The sequence below is a fragment of the Zeus faber genome (assembly GCF_960531495.2).
Source record: "Zeus faber genome assembly, chromosome: 10".
Taxonomy (NCBI): domain Eukaryota; kingdom Metazoa; phylum Chordata; class Actinopteri; order Zeiformes; family Zeidae; genus Zeus; species Zeus faber.
The window spans coordinates 23,424,664-23,446,012 of NC_137199.1; the positions used below are offsets into that span (position 1 = coordinate 23,424,664).

The following is a 21,349-nucleotide window of genomic DNA, read 5'->3' on the forward strand; positions in this document are numbered from 1 at the left end:
TTTATCTATTGTTGTTTTGCAATGTTTTATTGAGGGAAGTGTTCAGCCTGGTGGGTAATTGGCTAGGAAGTTCTTCCATGGCGGGATAATTGGGGGTTAAGTGGAAGTGTGTCTGGGCAGAAGGAGGGAGATGAGACACAAGGAGAGAGCCAGCGCGTTAGCCACCCTGTTTCACTTTTTTACCGGGGACACCTCAACCTTGGGGTAGCTGTTGCAGCGGCAAGGTAATAACATTGGGCTTGGTTGAGCTATTGAACGCATCATCGTCTCCTCGCCATTCTTCTCCACCCGTTCAGTTACCCCACAATGCTTCAATATATTTGATATATTTGATCCCTATGGGATGATAACATAAGAAAAGATAAAGATACTTTATTTATCCCCAAAGGGAAATTCCAGTGTTGCAGCAGCAATGACATACATGACAAAACACACGTATTATACAAAAATACACGTTGTTTTTTAATCAATTACTATATAGTGTGTGTGTGTGTGTGTGTGTGTGTGTGTGTGTGTGTGTGTGTGTGTGTGTGTGTGTGTGTATATCAGATAAGATAAGATAAACTTTTATTAGTCCCACACCGGGTAAATTTACATTGTTCCAGTAGCAAAAAGAGGACAGCAGAAAATAGAGAGCAAATCAAGGCAAGCACTATAAACAATATATTTAAAAAAAAAATAATAATAAAATAAAATATATATATATATATAAGAACTATTGTGCCCTGTAAAAATAAATAGAATAAAATAGAATTTAACTTAGTGAAAGGACCTCTAGGGGATATACCCCTAATAATAATAATAATAATAATAATAATAATCTGGGCAAAAACCATAGGGTTTCCCGCACTTAATGCTGGACCCCTAATAATAATAATAATAATAATAATAATAATATTAATAATACACATGGTTAAAATACATGAAATATATAAAATACATATTTCTAATGAGTGTAACTCATCGGAAATATTTCAAACCAAATGTCACCTTCAAAAGCGCTTTTAAAATAGCTGCACATATGATGCAGGCAGGAACCTGAGCAGACAAGACTGTTCAAGTCCAATGAATGTCTTTAATCTGTCGCAACCTAAGAAAAACAAAAACGGGAGTAGACGGGATCGGTGTGTTTTTATCGGGGGGTGTGGGGCATACACCTCTGGGTTCTCATGCACATTGTGTTCATATTTCGTTAGAATTCCATTCTTATCTATTCTAATCGGGTTCATTCTATCAACGAGATTATTTCGACATTTACAAAATATGCAGCACTAGTTTTGCAACGTCCAGGCACATAATTAGTCTGAATCCTGCAGCCAAAAAGCACTTGACAAAGTAAATTTAGAGGTTTATTCGTCACATACATATACATACTTCCATACATATATGCAGTGAAAAATGTGGTGTAAAGTACTATGCAACGTTATTCGTGTCTTCCTATTTGGCTTTATGGACGCTACACGCTTGTTTATTCTCAAGCACCTCACGAATAACGTCCATTTTGCGGAAAGGTAAAGTTGCTGGATAAATTTACCTTTCGCAGCGGTCCCACGCAGGCGTGACAGTGTCAGGTGAGGACTGACGGTAATGTTCGCGGGGGCTCCCTCAAACTGTTGCTGACAGTTCAAGGGCCCATCTCCATTTCAAGGTTATGGTTGATTGCATATTGCCATTTGTGTTCTACTTAAAACTTGTTTTTTTAATCAAATTTATTTAACCGATTTTTTTATTTATTTTTACGTTATGTTTATTTCATCACGTCGATCGCCTGTGTACCGATGGGTTGATTTACTCCGTGACGCCGGAACTCCCCTCCCTGGACGAATAAAGCTTCCCTCTAATTTGATTTGATCCAATCCGACCTGGAATAAAGCAAATCCGAGGAACGCGGCGGGCTCTAGGACCACGACGCGTCGCATTCACGAAGGGGGCTCCGGAGTTATTATTATTATTATTATGGCCGAATCCACCTGAACGAAACCGAAACGTAATATGATGCGGTGACAAAAAGATCCACGGGCAAACCTGCGGATTTCACCCAGAATTACGTTCACATTGTAGTATGTGGGGATTTATTGTATTTTTGTTTAATATCACAAGGTAACTAAGATTATATAAACCGGTGATGGAGCACATCCGACTACCGAAGGTAACGCGACAGATTGTGGTGGCGGCGGTCGCATGTTGAGAATGTCTCGTTATAATCAAAAATAAATGTCATTTCTAACGTGTCACGAACTGTGCTACGGCGCCCTGCTACGGTTTCCCTTCCGCCGCGTTGTGTTCTAAACGTGATGCTTGCGTCCTGGCCGCGTTGGCCGCGGCCACGTATGCGGTCCGGTCCCCGCTCTTGGCGGCGGGATTTGTTTTGTTTGGGTTGTCATGGTGACGATTCGGCGGCAACGCGCTCTGGCGTGTCGCCCGTTGATCCAGGTGGAGAACGTCCGGCTCGTTGACAGGATCTGCCCCAGGAGGTCCAGCGCCGGCACCCTGTACCTGACCGCCACCCACTCCATATTTGTGGAGAGCGGGGCTGAGAGCCGCACCGAAACATGGGTGGGTAGACTGCACGATTGATCGCACCTTTAGGAGACGTCACTCAAATTGCGGCGACCGCATATCGTCACGTAGCGACTCCCAGACGTCCGCGAAGGGTTAAGGTTAGAGGGTGAGGTTTCACGGTGGCTAGGGGTCGCTGTGCACTCCCGGTCGCCATTTTTGGAGGATCGCGTCCGTTCAGTTGCATGGAGCAAAAGCCAATTTATACGACATGTACAGAGATGGGGGAAGTACGGGAGGGAAGGGGGAAGGGTCGAGGTTTCACACAAGATGGTGGGAAAATCTCCTGTGGCGGTGTTTTCCACCCAACAAGACTTCCAAAGCCATCTTTTAGCTCAACAAATGCCGACCGACGTTCAGTCAACGCGAGTGGTCCCCAAACTATGGCGGCTTGCTCCAGCAATGTGACGTCACCTTCATGTTCCCTGCTGCAGCAGCAAATGTAGTGTTTTTTTAATGTCGTTTTTTTGTTAATGTGGTTGTTTTACATATTTTATTATGTCTATGTTATACATATACAGAGTGTAAATCACATACAGTATATACACACGTGTGCAAATCAGATATGTACACAGATACACACGTATCTATATATATATATCTATATATATATATATAGATATATATATAGATATATATATATATATACATACACAGAATGTAATTTGCACTTTTTGTTAGCGAGGTTGAAAATAAATTTGCTATATTTGTGCAGCCTAATTTTGCTCCCCACACAATCCGTACAGCAGAAGCAACACGGTGCAAAAATGCAGGAAAGCAATTTAGAAATATTAAATGTGTAATTATATATGTAATGTTTTTTTGATGTATGAATATTTCATAACATAATTGGCTAATAACATTGGCCAATGCATTGCATTCAGATGACACAATAGGCCACAATAGGGTTGTAATACAAGACCATTAACCCCCTCAACAGACAGAACACTACATTCAACTTGTCTTTTCCGTGTACAGTATGTCATCATGTCTTTCATCTCATCAGGTGCTTCATAGTTTGGTATGTTGTGTGGAGAAACAAGCCGCCACGGCCACCGGATGCCCTCTGCTCGTCCACTGCAAGAACTTCCAAGTTCTCAGTTTTGTCATCCCAGAGGAGCAGGACTGCCATGACATCCAAGTCTCCCTGCAGCGTCTCTCGCAGCCCGGCGAGTTCTTATCCTATTCATATTCATATTCATAGTCATATTCATGTCAACGTACACACGTTTTCGTGGAGCATTGTTTTCTTCTCTTCTGCGACAAATATTAAATTCAAGGCTCATTTCTGATGGGGTTTATGTCTTACAGAACAATTTGAGGAGCTGTACTGCTTCTCCTATAACCCTAACACTGATAAGGGGGAGCGGCAGGCGGAATGGGACTTCTTGGACCTCAAGGCTGAATACAGCAGGCTGGGAGTCCCAAACGCTCTCTGGAAATACTCCCCTGTCAACCTGGACTACAAGGTCAGCTCCCGGCTACTGCGCCCAAATGAGTCTGAATATGGACATTAAAATACTGGGATAACCTGTTCTGCGTCGTCTTGGCAGGTGAGTGACACCTACCCAGCAGCACTCTACGTGCCCAAGTCAGCCACGCCCCAAGTCATTGTTGGGAGCTCCAAGTTCCGAAGCCGGGGAAGAGTCCCCACGCTGTCGTACTACTGCAAAGACAATCATGTAAGTTGAGCAATGACTCGACTTATGTCATATAACTGTGAAGGCTTTTTCTGCTTTCATTCCTGCGGAACCACTAACAAGTCGTATATATATCTAATATGTTTTTACACCTAAATGAGCGCGTTTACCCAGGTTTTTTTAAACGTGGGTAAAGCCGCAAAAAAAAGTAGATTTTCCCATTGCCAAAGTGGAGAATTATGCCTTTCTTTTTTTTTTCTGGTGCGTCACGTTCCACCTCATGAACCCGCCTGGAAAAGGGGCGTGTCATGGTGCCAGTGTGATTGGGAGGGCGGACAGTAGAAGCAGCACGGAGGATCCACGCCGGCACCCGCGCACTGGCTGCACCCGACGCTCCTGCAGTTTATAACCTCTGATTTTCTAAATCGGATATGAAATGATCGAATGATGCAACGGATATTCCTGTCTATTTACGCGGCAACGTCCAGGACTTCAACGCGCGTCACATGGTGCCGGTGAAGGGCCGTAAAAACGAGCGTGTCCACCCGGGGGTCACGTTTCCATTAAGCCGACAGTGAATTACAGTGAAGATGTGACGAGGGCTGTACTCACAAAGTTTAATGTTGTGGAGTTGTCAAATATTAACATGTTTTCACTTTAGCACTGTAGATTTCGTTGCAATTTCTCCTCGCAAGATTTCCACTGTGGGAAATTGATGTTAATTCTTCTAAAATGTAACTATTGTTTGGATTATTTTCTTCCATTTTTATAATACACCTAACGTCCTTTATACGCAGCGAGTGGTGTATATAGGACAGTTGCAGCTGTTCGGCGTCATTACAGGAATTGCTCGTGTCGTCGGCCTCTCAAAGCGGTGAATTACGACGCTTGAAAATGTCCATATCAGTCCCGATTCCCGAGGACCAGTTCTTAAGTGTGCCAAAAAAGTAAATCAGACCGTGGCTCAACGCTTACATTCCGCCCTCGTCTGTTCCGATACACGGTTTACTCATTTTATCTCTCTTTTCTCGCCAAGAAATCTCGGAGGTCCTCCAGTATAATGAGCAAATATTGTTCCAGGGCTCTGGTGTTTATAGCGTCGCAGAGGTTTCAGACGCTAACGTCCCTTTGAGAGCGGATCGCGACACAGGAACATGGGGGAGCGGGACTTGAAGGAGAAGAAACTTGTCTCAAATATGAAGGATTGGTGTGTATTTTTAAAAAGGCCAAAAAAAGGGACATTTCAATCTGCTCATCCGTGATTCAACCATTCGGGGGGGGGGGGGGGGTTGTTGTATGTGTGGGAGGCAGCTTCCCAGGGCCGAGGGCAAGTTTTGGTTCTTCTCTGTGGTATGAGACTCCTATCACTTCGGGGTCAATGGCCCACTCCCTTGTGGCTCCTTAATAGAAAGATAAAGTATCCAGAGCATTAACCGTAACTTGAAAATCCAGAAATAAAGCGGTTGAAGTTGTGTTGGGTGACCCTCGTACCCACAAATTAAATGTGACTCGGACATTAACCTCGGGGCTTTGTTTCATCGTTGTCAGTGGTGGATAGTAAAAAAAAAAAAAAAAAGTTTGTTATGGTACTTCAGTACATTTTCCAACTGTAATGAATTATGTATATTGCGCTTCGGAGCCTTTCGACTTTTACTCCGCTACATTTTAAAACCAATATCTTCACATTGTACCCTACTAATGTTCCAATTCAGTCATGTCACTTTAGTTGTTTTTTTATTTTCCTTTTTAATTTTTTTTTACAATATTTGTATTTCTATATATTTGTTAATGACCATGACATCAACTATGCCATTTTATTGTAATCTGCATTCATTGTCATCTGCAGAAATAAAAACTATTGTAGGGCATATGGATACGTCAGAGCGTATGGTTAAGTACTTATACTTTGAATGCTTTAAGTACATTTAAGAGCAAGTACTTGCATATTTCTACTTAGTGTCAGGGTATTTGTATTTTTTACTTCAGGTGAAGGCCTGAGCACTTTTTTTCCACCGCTGATTATTATCAAAGTGATCATTTTGGCCACGGTGCAGTTTGGATGCCTGTGATCCGTTTCCTTCACACAACGAGTGTTTCTGATTAAATCTCGGGTCCGTCCCTCTCTCTCTCTCTCTCTCTCTCTCTCTCTCCCCTCTCCTTCCAGGCCTCCATCTGCAGGAGCAGCCAGCCGCTGTCGGGCTTCAGCGCCCGCTGCCTGGAGGACGAGCAGATGCTGGAGGCCATCGTGAGGTCCAACCCCCGCAGCGACTTCATGTATGTGGTGGACACGAGGCCCAAGGTGAGCCCCTCTGCGCCCGAGGAAAAGGCTTTAGAAAAACACCCGAGTACTATGATGTGTGTTCAGGTGGGGCTTTAATTTCCCGTCCTACATGTGGCCGGCCGGGGCACGCTCGCTATGTGAGCCTCGCAGACATCCTGGACGCATACTTCCTGGGGTCCGGATGAATATTATGTAGGAGGATCACATGTAGATACTTGTCAGTTTTTTTTTAATTTTTATTCGGGATATTGGGAGCACGTTTCGCTTCCCGCTGTAAACCTCCGAGTTCGGTCTTTTTCTCACCCGTCCAATCTGTTCCCATCTCTCTAGCTGAATGCGATTGCAAATCGAGCTGCGGGGAAAGGCTATGAAAACGAGGACAACTATTCCAACATCAAGTTTCAGTTCATTGGAATCGAGAACATCCACGTCATGAGGAACAGCCAACAGAAAATGCTGGAAGGTAATGATGGAGTCGTACCTAAGTTGGTCCCTCGGTCTTGTAGCGACCGCTGCTCTCCGGCCACCTGGAGGAGGCGGACCACAGTTTGTTGCTAAATAGCTTCACAGCTTGACAAGGCGGTGACTTCTTAAGATGGGGCGGCGTGGCGGGGGCGGAGCGCTACACCTGTGGCTCCCGCAGACCGGCTCCGCCGTCGGCTCAGACGGGGCCCAGAGGAGACTTTCCTGGTACAGTGCAGGGGGGGGGGGGGGGCTTTGAATCCATCTGGATTTCATTGCTGGGCTATTTTGGTTTCCCGGAGTGGACAATTTGGGAACTTATTCCCCAAAGAGGGACCCAGGGCGTGAGAGTGATGTGATTTTGAGTTTGAAAAGTAATAGCTGCTCTTTAGCTGCGATAACTCCGTGCCCCCCCTGGCCGCACAAGAGAGGTCAGCCAGTGGCTGTCCTGCAGAGACCCTTCCTTCTCTCTCTCTCTCTCTCTGCTTGAAAAGTTTTTCGACTCCTTCATCCCGCTACCCACTGCCGTATAGGTCAGTGTTCAGCTTTATCCAGATCAGCCTTGTGCCTAACACTGTTTTTTTTTTACACATTGTCATTTAAGCAGACGTTTTTGCACAAAGCGCCTCACAAATTATTTGCACACGGGTGGATGTGTCTTGCTCAAGGACACTTCAGCATGCTAGCAGGGGGAGATCGGGGATCGAACCAGCGACTTCTAGATTACTAAACAGCCCGCTCCACCTCCCGGGCTGCGAATCTGTTCACCTGTTTATTCTTTCCCCTCTTTGGCAGCAGCGCAGCCTTCCTCTCCCCGGTCCTCAGATAAAGCCCCGAGCTTTATCGCTCTCGGAGGACGCCGGAAAAACGCGCCGCGTGGCGTATCCCAGCCGCAGCCCGTCTTCTACGCTGCTGGAACAAATGTTTTCATTCAGAGTCGCGCTCACAAGTGTGCCTAGGTTATGTGTCACTACCAGTGTCTCAAAATCGAATGTCTGCGACGGAGACACATTTAGTCGCTTTGCCCTCGGGTTGAACTTCCAAATATTTATATTGAACACTTAAAATGGAAAATGCAATGTTATGCTTTGTGTTTCTGAAGAAAAGCAAATATTGGAACGAGTGAGGCTTGTTTGTGCAGAAATAGATTTCCATTTGATTGCCTGTACTGTTGGCCATGGTTTCGTCGCACACTTAAAAATTCCTAAAAATCCAGCGTCAACATAGACGAGGAAAAAAAAAAAAAAAAAAAAGATGAAGGATCATGTTGTGGCTGAGGACGACCGTGATCCCTCCATGACTTGTCCACATTTTGAGGAGGACTGTGAGTTTTAATAATGTTCGGTGATCCCGGCTCTGTGCCTTGCAGCGTGCGAGCTGCGTTCCCCCTCCATGTCCGACTTCCTGGAGGGTCTGGAGACCTCGGGCTGGCTCAAGCACATCAAAGCCGCTCTAGACGCTGGCGTGTTTGTTGCAAAGGTTAGTCTGGAAGATAATCCGCCCTGTCTGCCTCCATTCAGGACACAATATTAATTGTGTGTGTGTGTGTGTGTGTGTGTGTGTGTCTGTGTCTGTGTGCGCGTGTTTGTTCTCAAATACACAGTTATTTGCCACGTGTATATTGTCTCTGCAGGCTGTTTGGGAAGAGGGTGTCAGCGTCCTGGTTCACTGTTCCGACGGGTGGGACCGCACCGCCCAGGTCTGCTCTGTGGCCTGTGTGCTGCTGGACCCCTACTACAGGACCCTGAAGGGCCTCATGGTAGGGAACACTGGGCACACTGTGCATCATATTTTGGAATGTATTAGACTTCCTAACCCCGGCAGGTCAGCATGGCGCTCACGATGCATGCCGAATTTCCTCCGTACGACCTGTGGTTCCTTCGAGGCGCGGCCCGTGGAAAACAAATGCAACAGGCAATCCTCGGGGTCTGGGAATCCTCTCCCGGTCCACGGCAGAACCGCCCCTACACGCACACGGGGCCCGAGGGGGTCCGGTCTTTCCTTGAGGATCACCTTTCCTTCTTTCGCCTCTCTCTCCAGGAAGATAATCGCATTACGCGCGATTAAGCCACCGTCCTCCTCATACTTCTTGTGTATATCTTCTCCTGTCCTCAGGTTCTCATTGAGAGAGAGTGGGTCTCGTTCGGACACAAATTTTCTCACAGGTTTGACTCTAAAAGATGTTGTTCATCATTTCTACGTCATGGCATGGGTCCGAGTGACGTGGATGCCTTTGGTTGACGGGTCACCTCTTTCCAGATGCAACCACCTGGATGGAGACTCCAAGGAGGTGTCCCCCGTCATCGATCAGTTCCTGGAGTGCGTGTGGCAGCTGATGGAGCAGTTCCCCTGCGCCTTCGAATTCAACGAGCGGCTCCTCATCGCCATTCACCACCACGTCTACTCCTGCCAGTTCGGCAACTTCATCGGCAACAACCAGCGGGAGAGGACGGAGATGGGGTGAGATCTGGCTCCGCAGCCGGAAAGCCCGTTGGTTTTTGCATTGGTTTGCGGCGCGTTGCCTGACCGATCGTTTTTCTCGCGGCTTTGGGTTTTAACAGATTGAGTGAGAAAACTCACTCTCTGTGGATGCACCTGTGGGAGAAACGGAGCGAGTACATCAACCCCCTCTACCGGGCCGACCACAGCCAGACGCAAGGAGTTCTCCGTCCCTCTACTGCCCCCTACTGCTTCAAGTGGGTTCTCACACGCATTATTTATCTATCTATCTATTTATTTATTTATTCGTTTATTTATTTATTTATTTATTTTTTTCATAAATGACGTGATTTTAGAGGGGACATTGAGTTCATTTGACAGTATTGGATTGGATTTGCAGGTTCTGGAGGGGCCTGTACAACCGTTTTGACAAAGGGATGCATCCTCGCCAGTCGGTGCAGGATTACCTGATGGCCATTCAAGAAGAAACCCAGCAGCTGGAAGAGCAACTGGCGTCACACCGAGAGGTGGGGGAGGTGGCAGCGTTACGTCCATATTTGTTTCGTTAAAGGGAAAAGGAAGAGTCATAAGAGTCATACTGCTTTAAATTGTGTTCAATATTTTTCCATTATGTGCAGAAAATCGAGAAGCTGGAGAAGGAGCGGGGATTGAGTGGCGGCGTGTGTGCCGCAGACACCCTGGACGGGGGCCCCGCGTTGTGGGCCCCCACCTCTGGCGGCAGCCTGGCTCTGGCCAACACCCCTCAGGACTACACCGGGGGCTTCATCGCCAGCAGCCCCTGTCAGCAGAGGGCGCTTGAGGGCAGTCTGACCATCCTGCCCCAGGACTCCAGCAAGAGCTCCGACGCCAGCCTCTCCAACCACAGCGACCAGGAGTCCGGAATCGCCGACGTGGGCTGCCGTTCGCCGCTCAGTGAGGAAAGCACCAGGGATCCGGACTCGGACGAGGCGGCATATTCGGCCGCCTGAACAAACCCTTGTCAGAGGAAAGGGAAAGAGCTACTGTATGGAGGCTGCCAGCCGTCCGATGAGCCACTGAACAAGGACTGAACTAGTTCAAGTTTAAGGCTGTTAAAAATGAGTTTGAAAGTTAGAGTGGATTTTGATCTCAGATAATTGCTTTAAACTGTTCAGTCCTGCATACTATGTATTTATTATAACCAGGCCTTTACAAAAGGATTATGACCTCGTTTTAGGGCAAAATAATAAAGGGAATTTGCTTAATGCTATTGTTACCAATAGTAAAAGGCCAGAGAGAGGCATTTCATGTCAAGCATTTTGCCTCAACCCCCTCAACATGTCATTCAATGTCTGAAAGAAATGTCTAATTCAAAGTAAAAATTTGATCTTTTTCAAAAAGAAGATAAATTATATCATGGTGACAAAAAGGGAATGAACTACTTCACCACTTTATCTTGCTGTGGACGTATAGCGATCAGTCACGCATTCTGGGTCACCAGTTGCAACCAACCGAGATGCTTCAAGAATTCCTTGAATTCATTCATTGACGCTTCCCTCCAGGCGAACCCGAGCTGTTAACCAACGTGTCATGTCAACTGCAATATTTATTCTGATGTTCAAACTATATTTGTAGCAAAGCCAAAAAACGAGGTACCATAGTATGTTGTGCTTGCTGTACGTACCAGGACGACTGACCAGCTCGAGTGGCTGCTTCGGCGCTGGAGCATGAAAATACAGATATGCTGTTGTTTAGAGCGGCAGATCAAGCTTTTTCCTTTGAATGTCTGTGCCATCAGTCCCTCACACTCTCATCTATCTCCCTCTCTCTCTCTCTCTCTCTCTCGCGCTATCTCTGCCCAACAGTCAAAGGCAATTGGGCTAAAACAGAACATATACTGTGCTGCTTGTGGCTACGTCTGTTTGAAACTTTCAAATAAAAAAAATGCCCAGCTCACCAAACCAAGCACGTTTGTTTATTTTTGTTGTTCTTTCTTATCTGTGTCCTATTTCTTTTCACCAATGCTCCTTTGCATGTTGTTTTGTTTGCATCTTAAGGATCAAATTTCTCGGCGTGCATAAGATTGAGCAGTTGGTAGTTTTAAAATAAAAATCTTTACTTAACAGGATTTACATGTTGGTATGCAGGATATGTGCTTTTTGTATTGTTGGTCCAAAAAATAGTCAGTATATGGTGTAGTTTCCTTCTTTGAAATATTCTAATACATTTTATAAAATAAGCACTGAAAGTTTTTTGTTTTTTTTTGCTTTTTACAACTTTATAAATAATGTAAAATAAAGTAATTGCAACAAGAAGATTTATGGCTGATATATATACACTACTCACAAAAAGTCAGGGATATTCGGCTTTCGGGTGAAATTTCAGGATGAACCTAAAATGCACTATAACTTTTACAGGTGAACTTAATTTGACCTTCTCTAAACTTTTGAATGCACATGTCCAACTGTTCAATGTTTCAGTACTTTTTGCACAACTTGCTGTTCTCTAACAAGGAGCTGAACGGCAAAATTCACAACAGGTGTTTGATCCATGAATCGACCAATACATTTCCTGGTTCAATTAGAATTGGTATTTAAACAGTCCTCTTCATCATGCTGTTCACATGTTGACATCATGAGACCAAGACGACACCAAACAACTGATGAACAGTACCTCGCCATTGCAAGGCTTTAAACAGGATGTTCTCAGAGGGAAGTGGCCACTGAGCTTAGAGTGTCACAGAGTGTCATCAGCAGCTTGCAACAGAGATACAGAGAGACTGGAAGAGTCACAGAAAGGCATAGAAGTGGACGTCCTTTGGCCACATCCCACACTGATGACCGCTTTATTGTGAACAGTGCCCTGCGGAACCGGATGATGAATGCCACTCAACTCCAGGCACATTTAAAGGAAGTGAGAGGCACCCAAGCAAGGGTACCTGACCACACCACCAGGCACAGGCATCATCGTCTTGCACGGCCCAGGGAGCCTCAGTGCTGTTCTCTGATGAAAGTCAATTCATGTTGAGTAGAAATGATGGCCACCAACAATGTTGGAGACGTCAAGGAGAGCGCTATGCGTCAGCCACTGTTGTCACCAGACCAGCCTTTGGTGGTGGTGGTGTTACAGTGTGGGCAGGTGTGTCTAGTCAATACAGAACTGCCCTACACTTTGTGAATGGTACAGTGACAAGCCCATAATACCTGAATAACATCATTAATCCAGTCACTGTGCCCCTGCATGAACAACAAAGGCCTTTATTTCATCTTCATGGACGACAATGCTCCAGCTCATGGAGGTCGCATCATTAGGGAACGGCTGTTGGAGACTGGGGTACCTCAAATGGAGTGGCCTGCACTTTCTCCAGACCCGAATCCCACAGAAAACCTATGGGATCAGCTGAGTCGCTGTGTAGAGGCTCGTAACTCTGTACCCCAGAACCTCAATGACCTGAGGGCCGCCCTTCAAGGAGAGTGGGGTGCCAGGCCTCAGCAGACAATAAGTTGACTTGTGAACAGCAGGAGACGTCATTGTCAAGCTGTAATTGATGCTCAAGGGCACATGACAAGTTATTGAGACGTTGACATTTTTTGTTGTGGTAAACCCACCACTGTTGTTGGCTTTTGTTTCAATAGATTGTTTGAGATGAGGAAATCACCATTGCATGCTTCTACGTATGTATGTATATATAGACAGATGTAAAGACAGATAGATAGGTAGATAGATAGATACGTATGGATGGATGGATAGACAGACAGATATAGATAGATGGACGGACAGATAGATAGACAGATCGATAGATAGATAGATGGATGGATGGATGGATGGATAGACAGACAGATAGACGGACAGATGGACGGATAGATAGATAGATAGACAGACAGACAGACAGACAGACAGACAGACAGACAGACAGATAGATATAGATAGATAGATAGATAGATAGACAGACAGACAGACAGACAGACAGACAGACAGACAGACAGATAGATAGATAGATAGATAGATAGATAGATAGGCGGACAGGTGGACGGATAGATAGACGGACGGATATCACAGATGTCACAGCAGTATAGATCAAAACAAATAGAAATAATAATGAAATCAGAAAAAAATGAAAAAAAAATTAAATTTTAAATTTTAAATAAAGATTTGCCTCCACGACAATTGAAAATCCCTTTTCGAAATCCTAAATGCGAAATTCAGAAAAGGAAAACGAGAGATCACTGTTACGAAATAACGGCCGCCGTGGGGGGGGGGGCGCGCTCTGACGCAGACATAGATGACGTCGACATTTTACGTGATGACGTCGTTACGCAGGTCCTGCTATGATGGCAGCCGTAGGTTGATATCGATACAGCAGCGTCAATATCAAACTATTTGAAAAGTTAATGAAAGCCCCCGTGTATGAGAAGGCAGGCGAGATTCTCAGGCTCGTGTTAGCGTACGTACAGACATATCGGGCCGGTTCGGGGAACGGTAAGTCGCGGTGAGCTTTGCGGTGAACACGGAGCGGAGGAGGAGGAGGAGGAGGAGGACTGTGTGTGTGTATGTGTGTGTGTGTGTGTGTGTGTGTGTGTGTGTGCATGCGGGTGTGTATGTATGTGTGTGTGTATGTATGTATGTATGTATGTATGTATGTATGTATGTATGTGTGTGCGTGCGTGCGTGCGTGCTCGCTCGCTCGCTCGCTGTGCCGCTTGCATGTCGCGCACACCCCGGCGTTTGGGTGGTGGATGTCGGCTTTAGCCGAGGCGACGCTCCGGTGTGCACGTCCGAACGGCAGCCCGCGCCGTCCCGCACACTCCACCACTCGTCCACTAGCAAGCTAACTGCTACTGTTGACCCAGTGGACGGACTGGTGACCAGCGTAGCGGTGACCAGCGTAGCGGTGAACTGATGGCGGCTGACTGTGCTGGAGTGTAGCCGGATGGATGGACAGACTTAACAGCATCCCACAACATAACTACAGGCAATAGTAATAAATTAATAATAAGGAGAAAAAAATTGGCAGCACACAATAAGCCTAAAATGAGCGAAAGAATATGTAAAATTCCTCAATATGCAATAAAAGAAAACAACAACAAAAAAAAAAAACAGCTAACAAAAAATAAAATTCGGCAGTTTGCAATGCAATACAACTAAAAATCAAACAATAAATGGCAATATGCAGAATTAACGAGAAAAAAAATCAACATCTGTATCAACAATGTACATGGTCAAAACAAGGAAATTGTCAATCTTGCATACATACATATACATTCAGATCTGTACATATACTGTGCTGTCTGTGATATATGTGATCCTTTTGCACCATATATTCGTTTTGTACCATCAATATCCTGCTTATAGCCCTCTGTATATATATTTATATATGCTCGCGTGTACAATTTCCTGTATAGAGCGTTTTTTTGATTTTTTTTTTAGGTTATTGTCTATTGTATATTGCATATTTCCTGTGTTTACATTTTTTTTTTTTTTGCATAGGGCCAAAGCTTTTCAATTTCCTATTTTTATTACTTTACTGTGACACTGTAACACTTCAATTTCCCTCCAGTGATGAATCAAATCCGTGTAATCGGACCCCAACAGGCCACACGGATAGATGTTTACTGCAGTTCACGTAGCTGTATTTGGCTGTCGTTGTGTGTTGCCTTGTCGCTGGTCAGTGTGTTTTTGGGGATCCCAGTCTCGCACCTGGAAGCCCCTAGGTTCCCACTCTGAGCTGCTCCCTCTCTGCTTGGTGCTTTGCATGTAGAAGTGGCACTATGCCCGCAGCTACTGTGGATCACAGCCAGAGAATATGTGAGGTTTGGGCCAACAACCTGGACGAGGAGCTGAAGAGGATCCGACATGTCATCCGAAAATACAACTACATTGCTATGGTGCGTAGAAGTGAACCAGTGTGGCCGTTGATGAGACATAAAATAAAGCACGTTGAATTTTTAGTAAGCAAATAATGGTCCATATTGTAACAGTTGGGTAAACATGAATTATTAATCAATTTCAAGATGTCCGTTGAAGTTCAGGTATGAGCACTTTTCATTATTGTGCACCTTTTATAACCTTATTTTACCATCATTTTGTGTTCTAAATGAATCCTGTGGATGTAATTGTACTGCACACCTACAGTTCACTGCTTCACCATCTTTGTTCCTGTGCCAGGACACTGAGTTTCCCGGTGTTGTTGCCAGACCGATCGGAGAGTTTCGAAGCAACGCTGACTACCAGTACCAGCTGCTGCGCTGCAACGTGGATCTGCTCAAGATCATCCAGTTGGGCCTCACGTTTATGAACGAGCAGGGAGAATATCCCCCAGGAACTTCCACATGGCAGTTCAACTTTAAATTCAACCTCACGTAGGTTCACTGCCCCCTCTTGCATTATGAATACATGTCTGAATTTAAAAGGGGATCTAGGGGAAAAATAAAAAACAGTGCATGGAAAGCCTCTGAGAAGCATTGAGCCATATTACTTTTTCCAGAAAGAGTAGTGGTAGTAGTAATAATAATAATAATAATGGTAATAATTATAATTATAATAATAATAAAATCAACATCAGCAATGGCACTGTTGTCAAAGTCGATATCAAAATTTCAATCTTTAACAAACTTTTTTTTTTTAATATAGTCGCAAGCGGCAGTTCACGGGTTCAAACCTTTTTGCGCTCAACAGAAGGAACCAAAATTAAAGGGGCGAGCAGCAACCAGCGGGTTTTCTGGCTTCACAAAGCCGAGCAAAGTAACTTCAGCTATTTTAATTCTGTTTAAGGAGGGAGTCAGACCAATCACACACTTGTTGTATCATCACAATGTATGCGGTGTTTCAGAAATTGCGCCCTCATAGTTGTGCCTTGTGCCCGCCCAGCCCTTTATGGGATTTGAATGAAATGTGGTGTGTACGTTCAGGACATCGTGTGGGATGTCTCCTCTGAGTTTAATCAGGATTGCTCAAAGAAGGCTTGAGTTACGGCGGGTGGTTTCCTGCTAAGCCTCGTCCTGCGCGGAAATATTTTCATTGATGGCGGCCACGTTTTTCGGCAGATCTTGCTCATTTTTAATTGCATTGTGTCTCTCAATCCTGTAGTGGTGTATACCAAATTTGGCGTTGATACAGTTAAAATCCAAAAAGCCTCTTGGACCATAAAGGTCCGCCATGATGGATTTTTTGTCAATTTGTATAATGTGAAAAACAGCTATGTGAATAGACTTCTTTGCATTTTGACTGTATCGACACCGAATTTGGTATACAGCATTGCGGGACTGAGATACACATTTCTATTATAAATTAGCAAGATGGTTCCTAAAACATGGCTGCCATCAACCAAAAAAATGTTGCGCATGCCCACATCCACCAATCAATGTGGCACTTCAGATTTTTTTGCAACAAATTTGGTGAAATTCTCTCCACTGGGTTTTCAGACCCACGTTTGTGGCATTTGTGGTGCCCCCTCTCGGTCGGGCTCAAATTGGTCTGGTAGAACTATGACCAAACAGGGACTGGAGATATCTACCAGATCTACCATAATTGGGAAAAATGGTTAATGAGTTATGGCCAATTTTTCTGCTAAGCACCGCCTTTTGCAAAGTATGTTCTATTGATGTCATTCATGTTTTTGGACTGATCTTGCTCATTCATGATAGAAAAGTGTATCTCAGTCCCATTACTGTTTTTCACATTATGCAAATCACCAAAAGTCCATCATGGCGGACTTTTATGGTTCGAGCTTTTTTTTGTAGAGCACGTTGAGCTGGACTCGTGTGTCAAATTTCAAGTCAATCCGAGTCACCCGCGAGGGGCGTGGCCTGTCCAAAATCGCGTGTTGGGCCTTAATTACAGCGCCACCATTTAGCCGATCGGGATCATGTTTCTTGCGAAGCATTTGCACATCATTTCCAGTTATTGGGCCACGTTTAATGTTTCTAGCTCATCCCAGCTCACGGCAGAAAGAAAATAGGGTTCTGCCCCCATCGGGGTTTGAACCCTGACAACACCTCGTACAGAGAATATGGGTCTCAAAACCATGTCCAACGTTTGGGCCTGAAGCTGCGACCTTTTCGTTGGGGTTGTGCGTTGTGAAACCGTACGATCCACAATGATTATTTCAGCTTCAGGCCGAAGCTGGATTCCGGCAGTTAAGGTTGAATATTGAAGGAAGTGGAATACATAATAAATGATGCATAACATTGATTGATGAGCGTGGGAGAAGGCTTTTACGCTCTGTCCGGCTACAATTCCTTCTAAACGTCTTTAGAGTGCTTGTTGATTTTACGCTCGTCGTGTTTTAAGCTTCACATTTGGATGAAAACATTAAACAGACGTTTTAAACGTTCTCATGCTTAGTCTCCAAACTGTATTTATTTGTCGTCGTCGTTCCCGCCCTCACGTGCCCCCTTGTCTCAGTTTTTTTTTTTTTTTTGTCTCCAGGGAGGACATGTACGCTCAGGACTCCATCGAGCTCCTGACCACTTCAGGGATCCAGTTCAAGAAGCACGAGGACGAAGGCATCGAGACGCTGTACTTCGCCGAGCTGCTGATGACGTCGGGGGTGGTGCTCTGCGAGGGCGTCAAGTGGCTGTCGTTCCACAGGTACCGCTTGTTTTACAACCAGTAACACTTGCGGCGGGTTCCCCGATAGGGCTGCGCCGTCATTGTCTCCCACGTGTTATTATTCTATTCGGGGGAGGGGGGGGGGAATAATAATGCGAGAAGCCGCGGAATTCATATGGTTTTCGATATCCTGTCCTCGAGAATCGTCGTCATATGTCCCAAGGGATGGATTGAATCACAGAGCTGGCGCAACAGTATGAGGTCATAGAGATACCGCGAAAGGAAGTTCATATGGAGTTCATGAGTGAAAGTTCATAGATGGAAGTTTGTAAGTCAACTCACAGGACAATCAAATGAAAAACAGGTTTTTTCAATATTTCTTATTAAGTTACATTCCAGTGGAAATGTCTTATTTCATCCAGAAACCTCCTTTATCATGTTTCATCTATAAAGCTGTATATGTCCCCTCATAGCTTTTCTTTATTCCACTTTATGTTCTTTGGTGATTTGGAAAAGAGGGACGGGTTATTTTGCGGCGCATGGTTCCCATTACACAAATGTCACTCTACATAGACATTTCCACCGTTCTGGTAACGAATCATTTATGTGACTGTGCTGGCTTGAGGTGACAGTAAATATTATACATAATGCGCACGACATAGAGATTGAATTAGACCGTACAAGCAGGGGAACGTATCGATCCATTACACTAATTGAGCTGATTGCAGGATAATTATACGCCCGGTGATATTAATATTACTTACATGAGCTTTTATCAGCACGTAGACTTAGTGGCCACACGGTACTAGGACTCCCCCCTGTGCCTCCAGTGCAGTCTTAATTCTTCACACCATGAATTCAACAGGGTTCGGGAAATGGTCATTTTTGTGCTTGCAAAAAATAATTTGGGTGCATGCTGACCAGATGGCATTACCAAGATCTTGCGGAGTCGTCCCCCCCCCCCCCCCCCCACACACACACACACACAAATGAATGCTGCAACCTCCCATTCAAGCTGTAATTCGTTTTTAAAGAACCTTGTTTGTGGTGTTTTTCAGTGGCTATGATTTTGGGTACCTGATCAAGATACTATCTAATGCTAACTTGCCTGAAGAGGAGGTGGATTTCTTTGAGATCCTTCGCTTGTTTTTTCCTGTCATTTACGATGTCAAGTACCTTATGAAGAGTTGCAAAAACTTAAAGGTAACGCACATCACAAGTCACCGTGCAAATCCTCTGGCACTGCTGTAGTACCCTCACATCTTGTTCTCTACATATCATAGAGTATATGGCTGTGTATTGTTCACCACTTTGATAACAGCACATAAACATATTGTTTACAATGCCAGTGTTCTTGTTGCATCCCATAAAATACTTGGCGTATGCTCGTACACTGCTTTGAAATACAACTTTTCTTCGTAACATTAAAAAAGAAAAAGAAATCGGTCTTAACGCATTTATGGTTTGAATTAATGGAAGTCTCATTTTGGCAGGGTGGCTTACAGGAAGTAGCTGAGCAGCTGGAGCTGGAGAGGATTGGACCTCAGCACCAAGCGGGCTCCGACTCTTTACTCACAGGCATGGCTTTCTTTAAGATGCGGGAGGTAAGCCCTTCGCATTTAAGAGCAACTGTCAGCAAATGTACTGACTAACAAAATAACAAGAGACGCCACATGAAAATAAATAAATAAATAAATAAAATCCCAGCAAGTGCACCCGCATCGCTGAGTCATATACGGTTTATTGCCAATTATAACAGCATCTGTCAACTATGGAAGGTCTGAGAGTTAACGACATCGGTCGACAAGGAGGCAAAAAGAGGCCGAACGGCAGGTGCGACGGTCACAGAAATTGCAGATTTATTCAACGCGTCCGAGGGAACGGTCTCGGAAATCGCGACGGCAAACACTGCATCAAGTCACAACCGGGACCGACGGACATGCAATAGGTGAGGTGGATAAACGCCTCAAGAACGACTGCAGAATTGAATCGGCGCCTCTGTGACCCAGTCGCGATAATTATGCGAATTTATGGCAGGGCCGGCTTTGGGGAAACCGCTTGTATCCAGTGGCAACGCAGAGAGATAGGGTGGGCATCGCCCGGAGCTAAAACCCTGCGCGGTGATAAGTGCTTGGTATGGTCCTGTAGTGGCCGAGGACTATGAGCTTATTTTTACCAGGTCCACACACTGTCCATGGTGTTCACACACTCCAGGATGGTATTGCCACCGTACTCGAAACGCACGAGTGGTGTCATGAACGCCAGGCTGCGGTCAGCCACCCCCCGCGGCCTCCGGTCACCTGATCCCGGGGGTCAGCTCTGGAGTGAAGGGTGCGGAGGGAGGTGGGTTCCTACCTCCTCCGTCACCTCGAAGGTCCGGAGGGCTTCTCTGCTTGAACAACAGCTTAAACATCCCACGTACACACCATCCGCGACCCGTGAGACGGCGTTCCGCCAAGGATCGCAGCGGTTCCCCGGCTGAAACGCCGTTGAACTTTTGTCAGATCCTCACATCTCCCCCCCCCCCCCCCCCCCCCCCCCCGAACTCAAGGTCGGCACAGTGAGACGTTGTCGGTGTCTCATGCCGCTCGTTTTTGTTGTCTCTCGCAGATGTTCTTCGAGGATCACATCGACGACGCAAAGTACTGCGGTCACCTGTACGGCCTGGGCTCGGGCTCGGCCTACGTCCAGAACGGGACGGGGAGCGCCTACGAAGAGGAGGCCAACAAGCAGCAGTCGTGACACCGCCCCGGGAGCTTTGTCGTTCGGATTAAATCGCCGTCGAAAAGTCGCGTAAACGACAACTGGAGGAGGAGGATGATGATGATGATGATGATGATGGTGACGGGAGAAACCGAAACGCCCATTTAGGAAAGCTGTATTTTCATAGCCTACTCTCACCTTAGACTATTTAATATAACGGTCGCTAGGAAAATCCTCCTACTTGCAGCTAGTGTGTGAGTTTAACATTTTAGTCCTATGAAGCAGCGTAGCGGGTCCGGTTGGTTCTGTTCAATTTAACATGAAACACTTGAAGAAACAAAAAGGGGGTGGGGGGGTGGGGGGGGTTGGATTTTAGTTTTCTAAAATGTTCTGTAGACATTTTGCACTTTAAAAGCACTAACCAGATCCTGATTTTATACGGAAAGCTGAAATTGTTTCTGGTGTCATCTGTGTTGCCTTCTCTCGCGCTCCCGTTTTACATGTGACATAATATCCTCATGAAAACAATCTTTTTTTTTTTTTTTAATATATATATATTTTTTCTCCCCGCCAAGTTCAGCCTTAAAGTAAGCGACATTCTTATGTTTTAAACTTTTAATTTATTCCATTGGTCACCGTTACCTTACACTGAACGATCTAGCCATTCTGAAATGCCAGTTAACTGCAGGTTGAAATGCTATTCCCTGGTTGGAGGACAAAGGTCTCTGGTTGGGAA

At 45.3% G+C, this 21,349-nt stretch overlaps 2 protein-coding genes across 3 annotated transcripts; both read left to right on the forward strand.

Moving 5' to 3' along the window:
• The first annotated feature begins 1,958 nt into the window (after nucleotides 1–1,958).
• mtmr7a (myotubularin related protein 7a) lies at nucleotides 1,959–11,309 on the forward strand. 2 transcript variants are annotated; one of them, XM_080007617.1, is made up of 14 exons: nucleotides 1,959–2,149; nucleotides 2,434–2,556; nucleotides 3,566–3,728; nucleotides 3,871–4,028; nucleotides 4,113–4,241; nucleotides 6,364–6,498; nucleotides 6,811–6,943; nucleotides 8,312–8,421; nucleotides 8,576–8,701; nucleotides 9,058–9,107; nucleotides 9,202–9,402; nucleotides 9,504–9,638; nucleotides 9,782–9,908; nucleotides 10,020–11,309. In XM_080007617.1, the coding sequence occupies exons 1-14, from the start codon at nucleotides 2,126–2,128 to the stop codon at nucleotides 10,368–10,370; spliced, it is 1,965 nt and encodes a 654-aa protein (XP_079863743.1). In that variant the 5' UTR covers nucleotides 1,959–2,125; the 3' UTR covers nucleotides 10,371–11,309. The 2 variants fall into 2 exon arrangements, with proteins under 2 accessions (XP_079863743.1, XP_079863742.1); XM_080007616.1 differs by lacking the exon at nucleotides 1,959–2,149 and having other exon boundaries at nucleotides 2,324–2,556.
• A 2,395-nt stretch (nucleotides 11,310–13,704) lies between these two features.
• cnot7 (CCR4-NOT transcription complex, subunit 7) lies at nucleotides 13,705–20,936 on the forward strand. The gene is made up of 7 exons (XM_080008341.1): nucleotides 13,705–13,839; nucleotides 15,119–15,245; nucleotides 15,526–15,719; nucleotides 17,788–17,949; nucleotides 18,969–19,113; nucleotides 19,404–19,514; nucleotides 20,521–20,936. The coding sequence occupies exons 2-7, from the start codon at nucleotides 15,129–15,131 to the stop codon at nucleotides 20,650–20,652; spliced, it is 861 nt and encodes a 286-aa protein (XP_079864467.1). The 5' UTR covers nucleotides 13,705–13,839; nucleotides 15,119–15,128; the 3' UTR covers nucleotides 20,653–20,936.
• The last annotated feature ends 413 nt before the right edge of the window (nucleotides 20,937–21,349 follow it).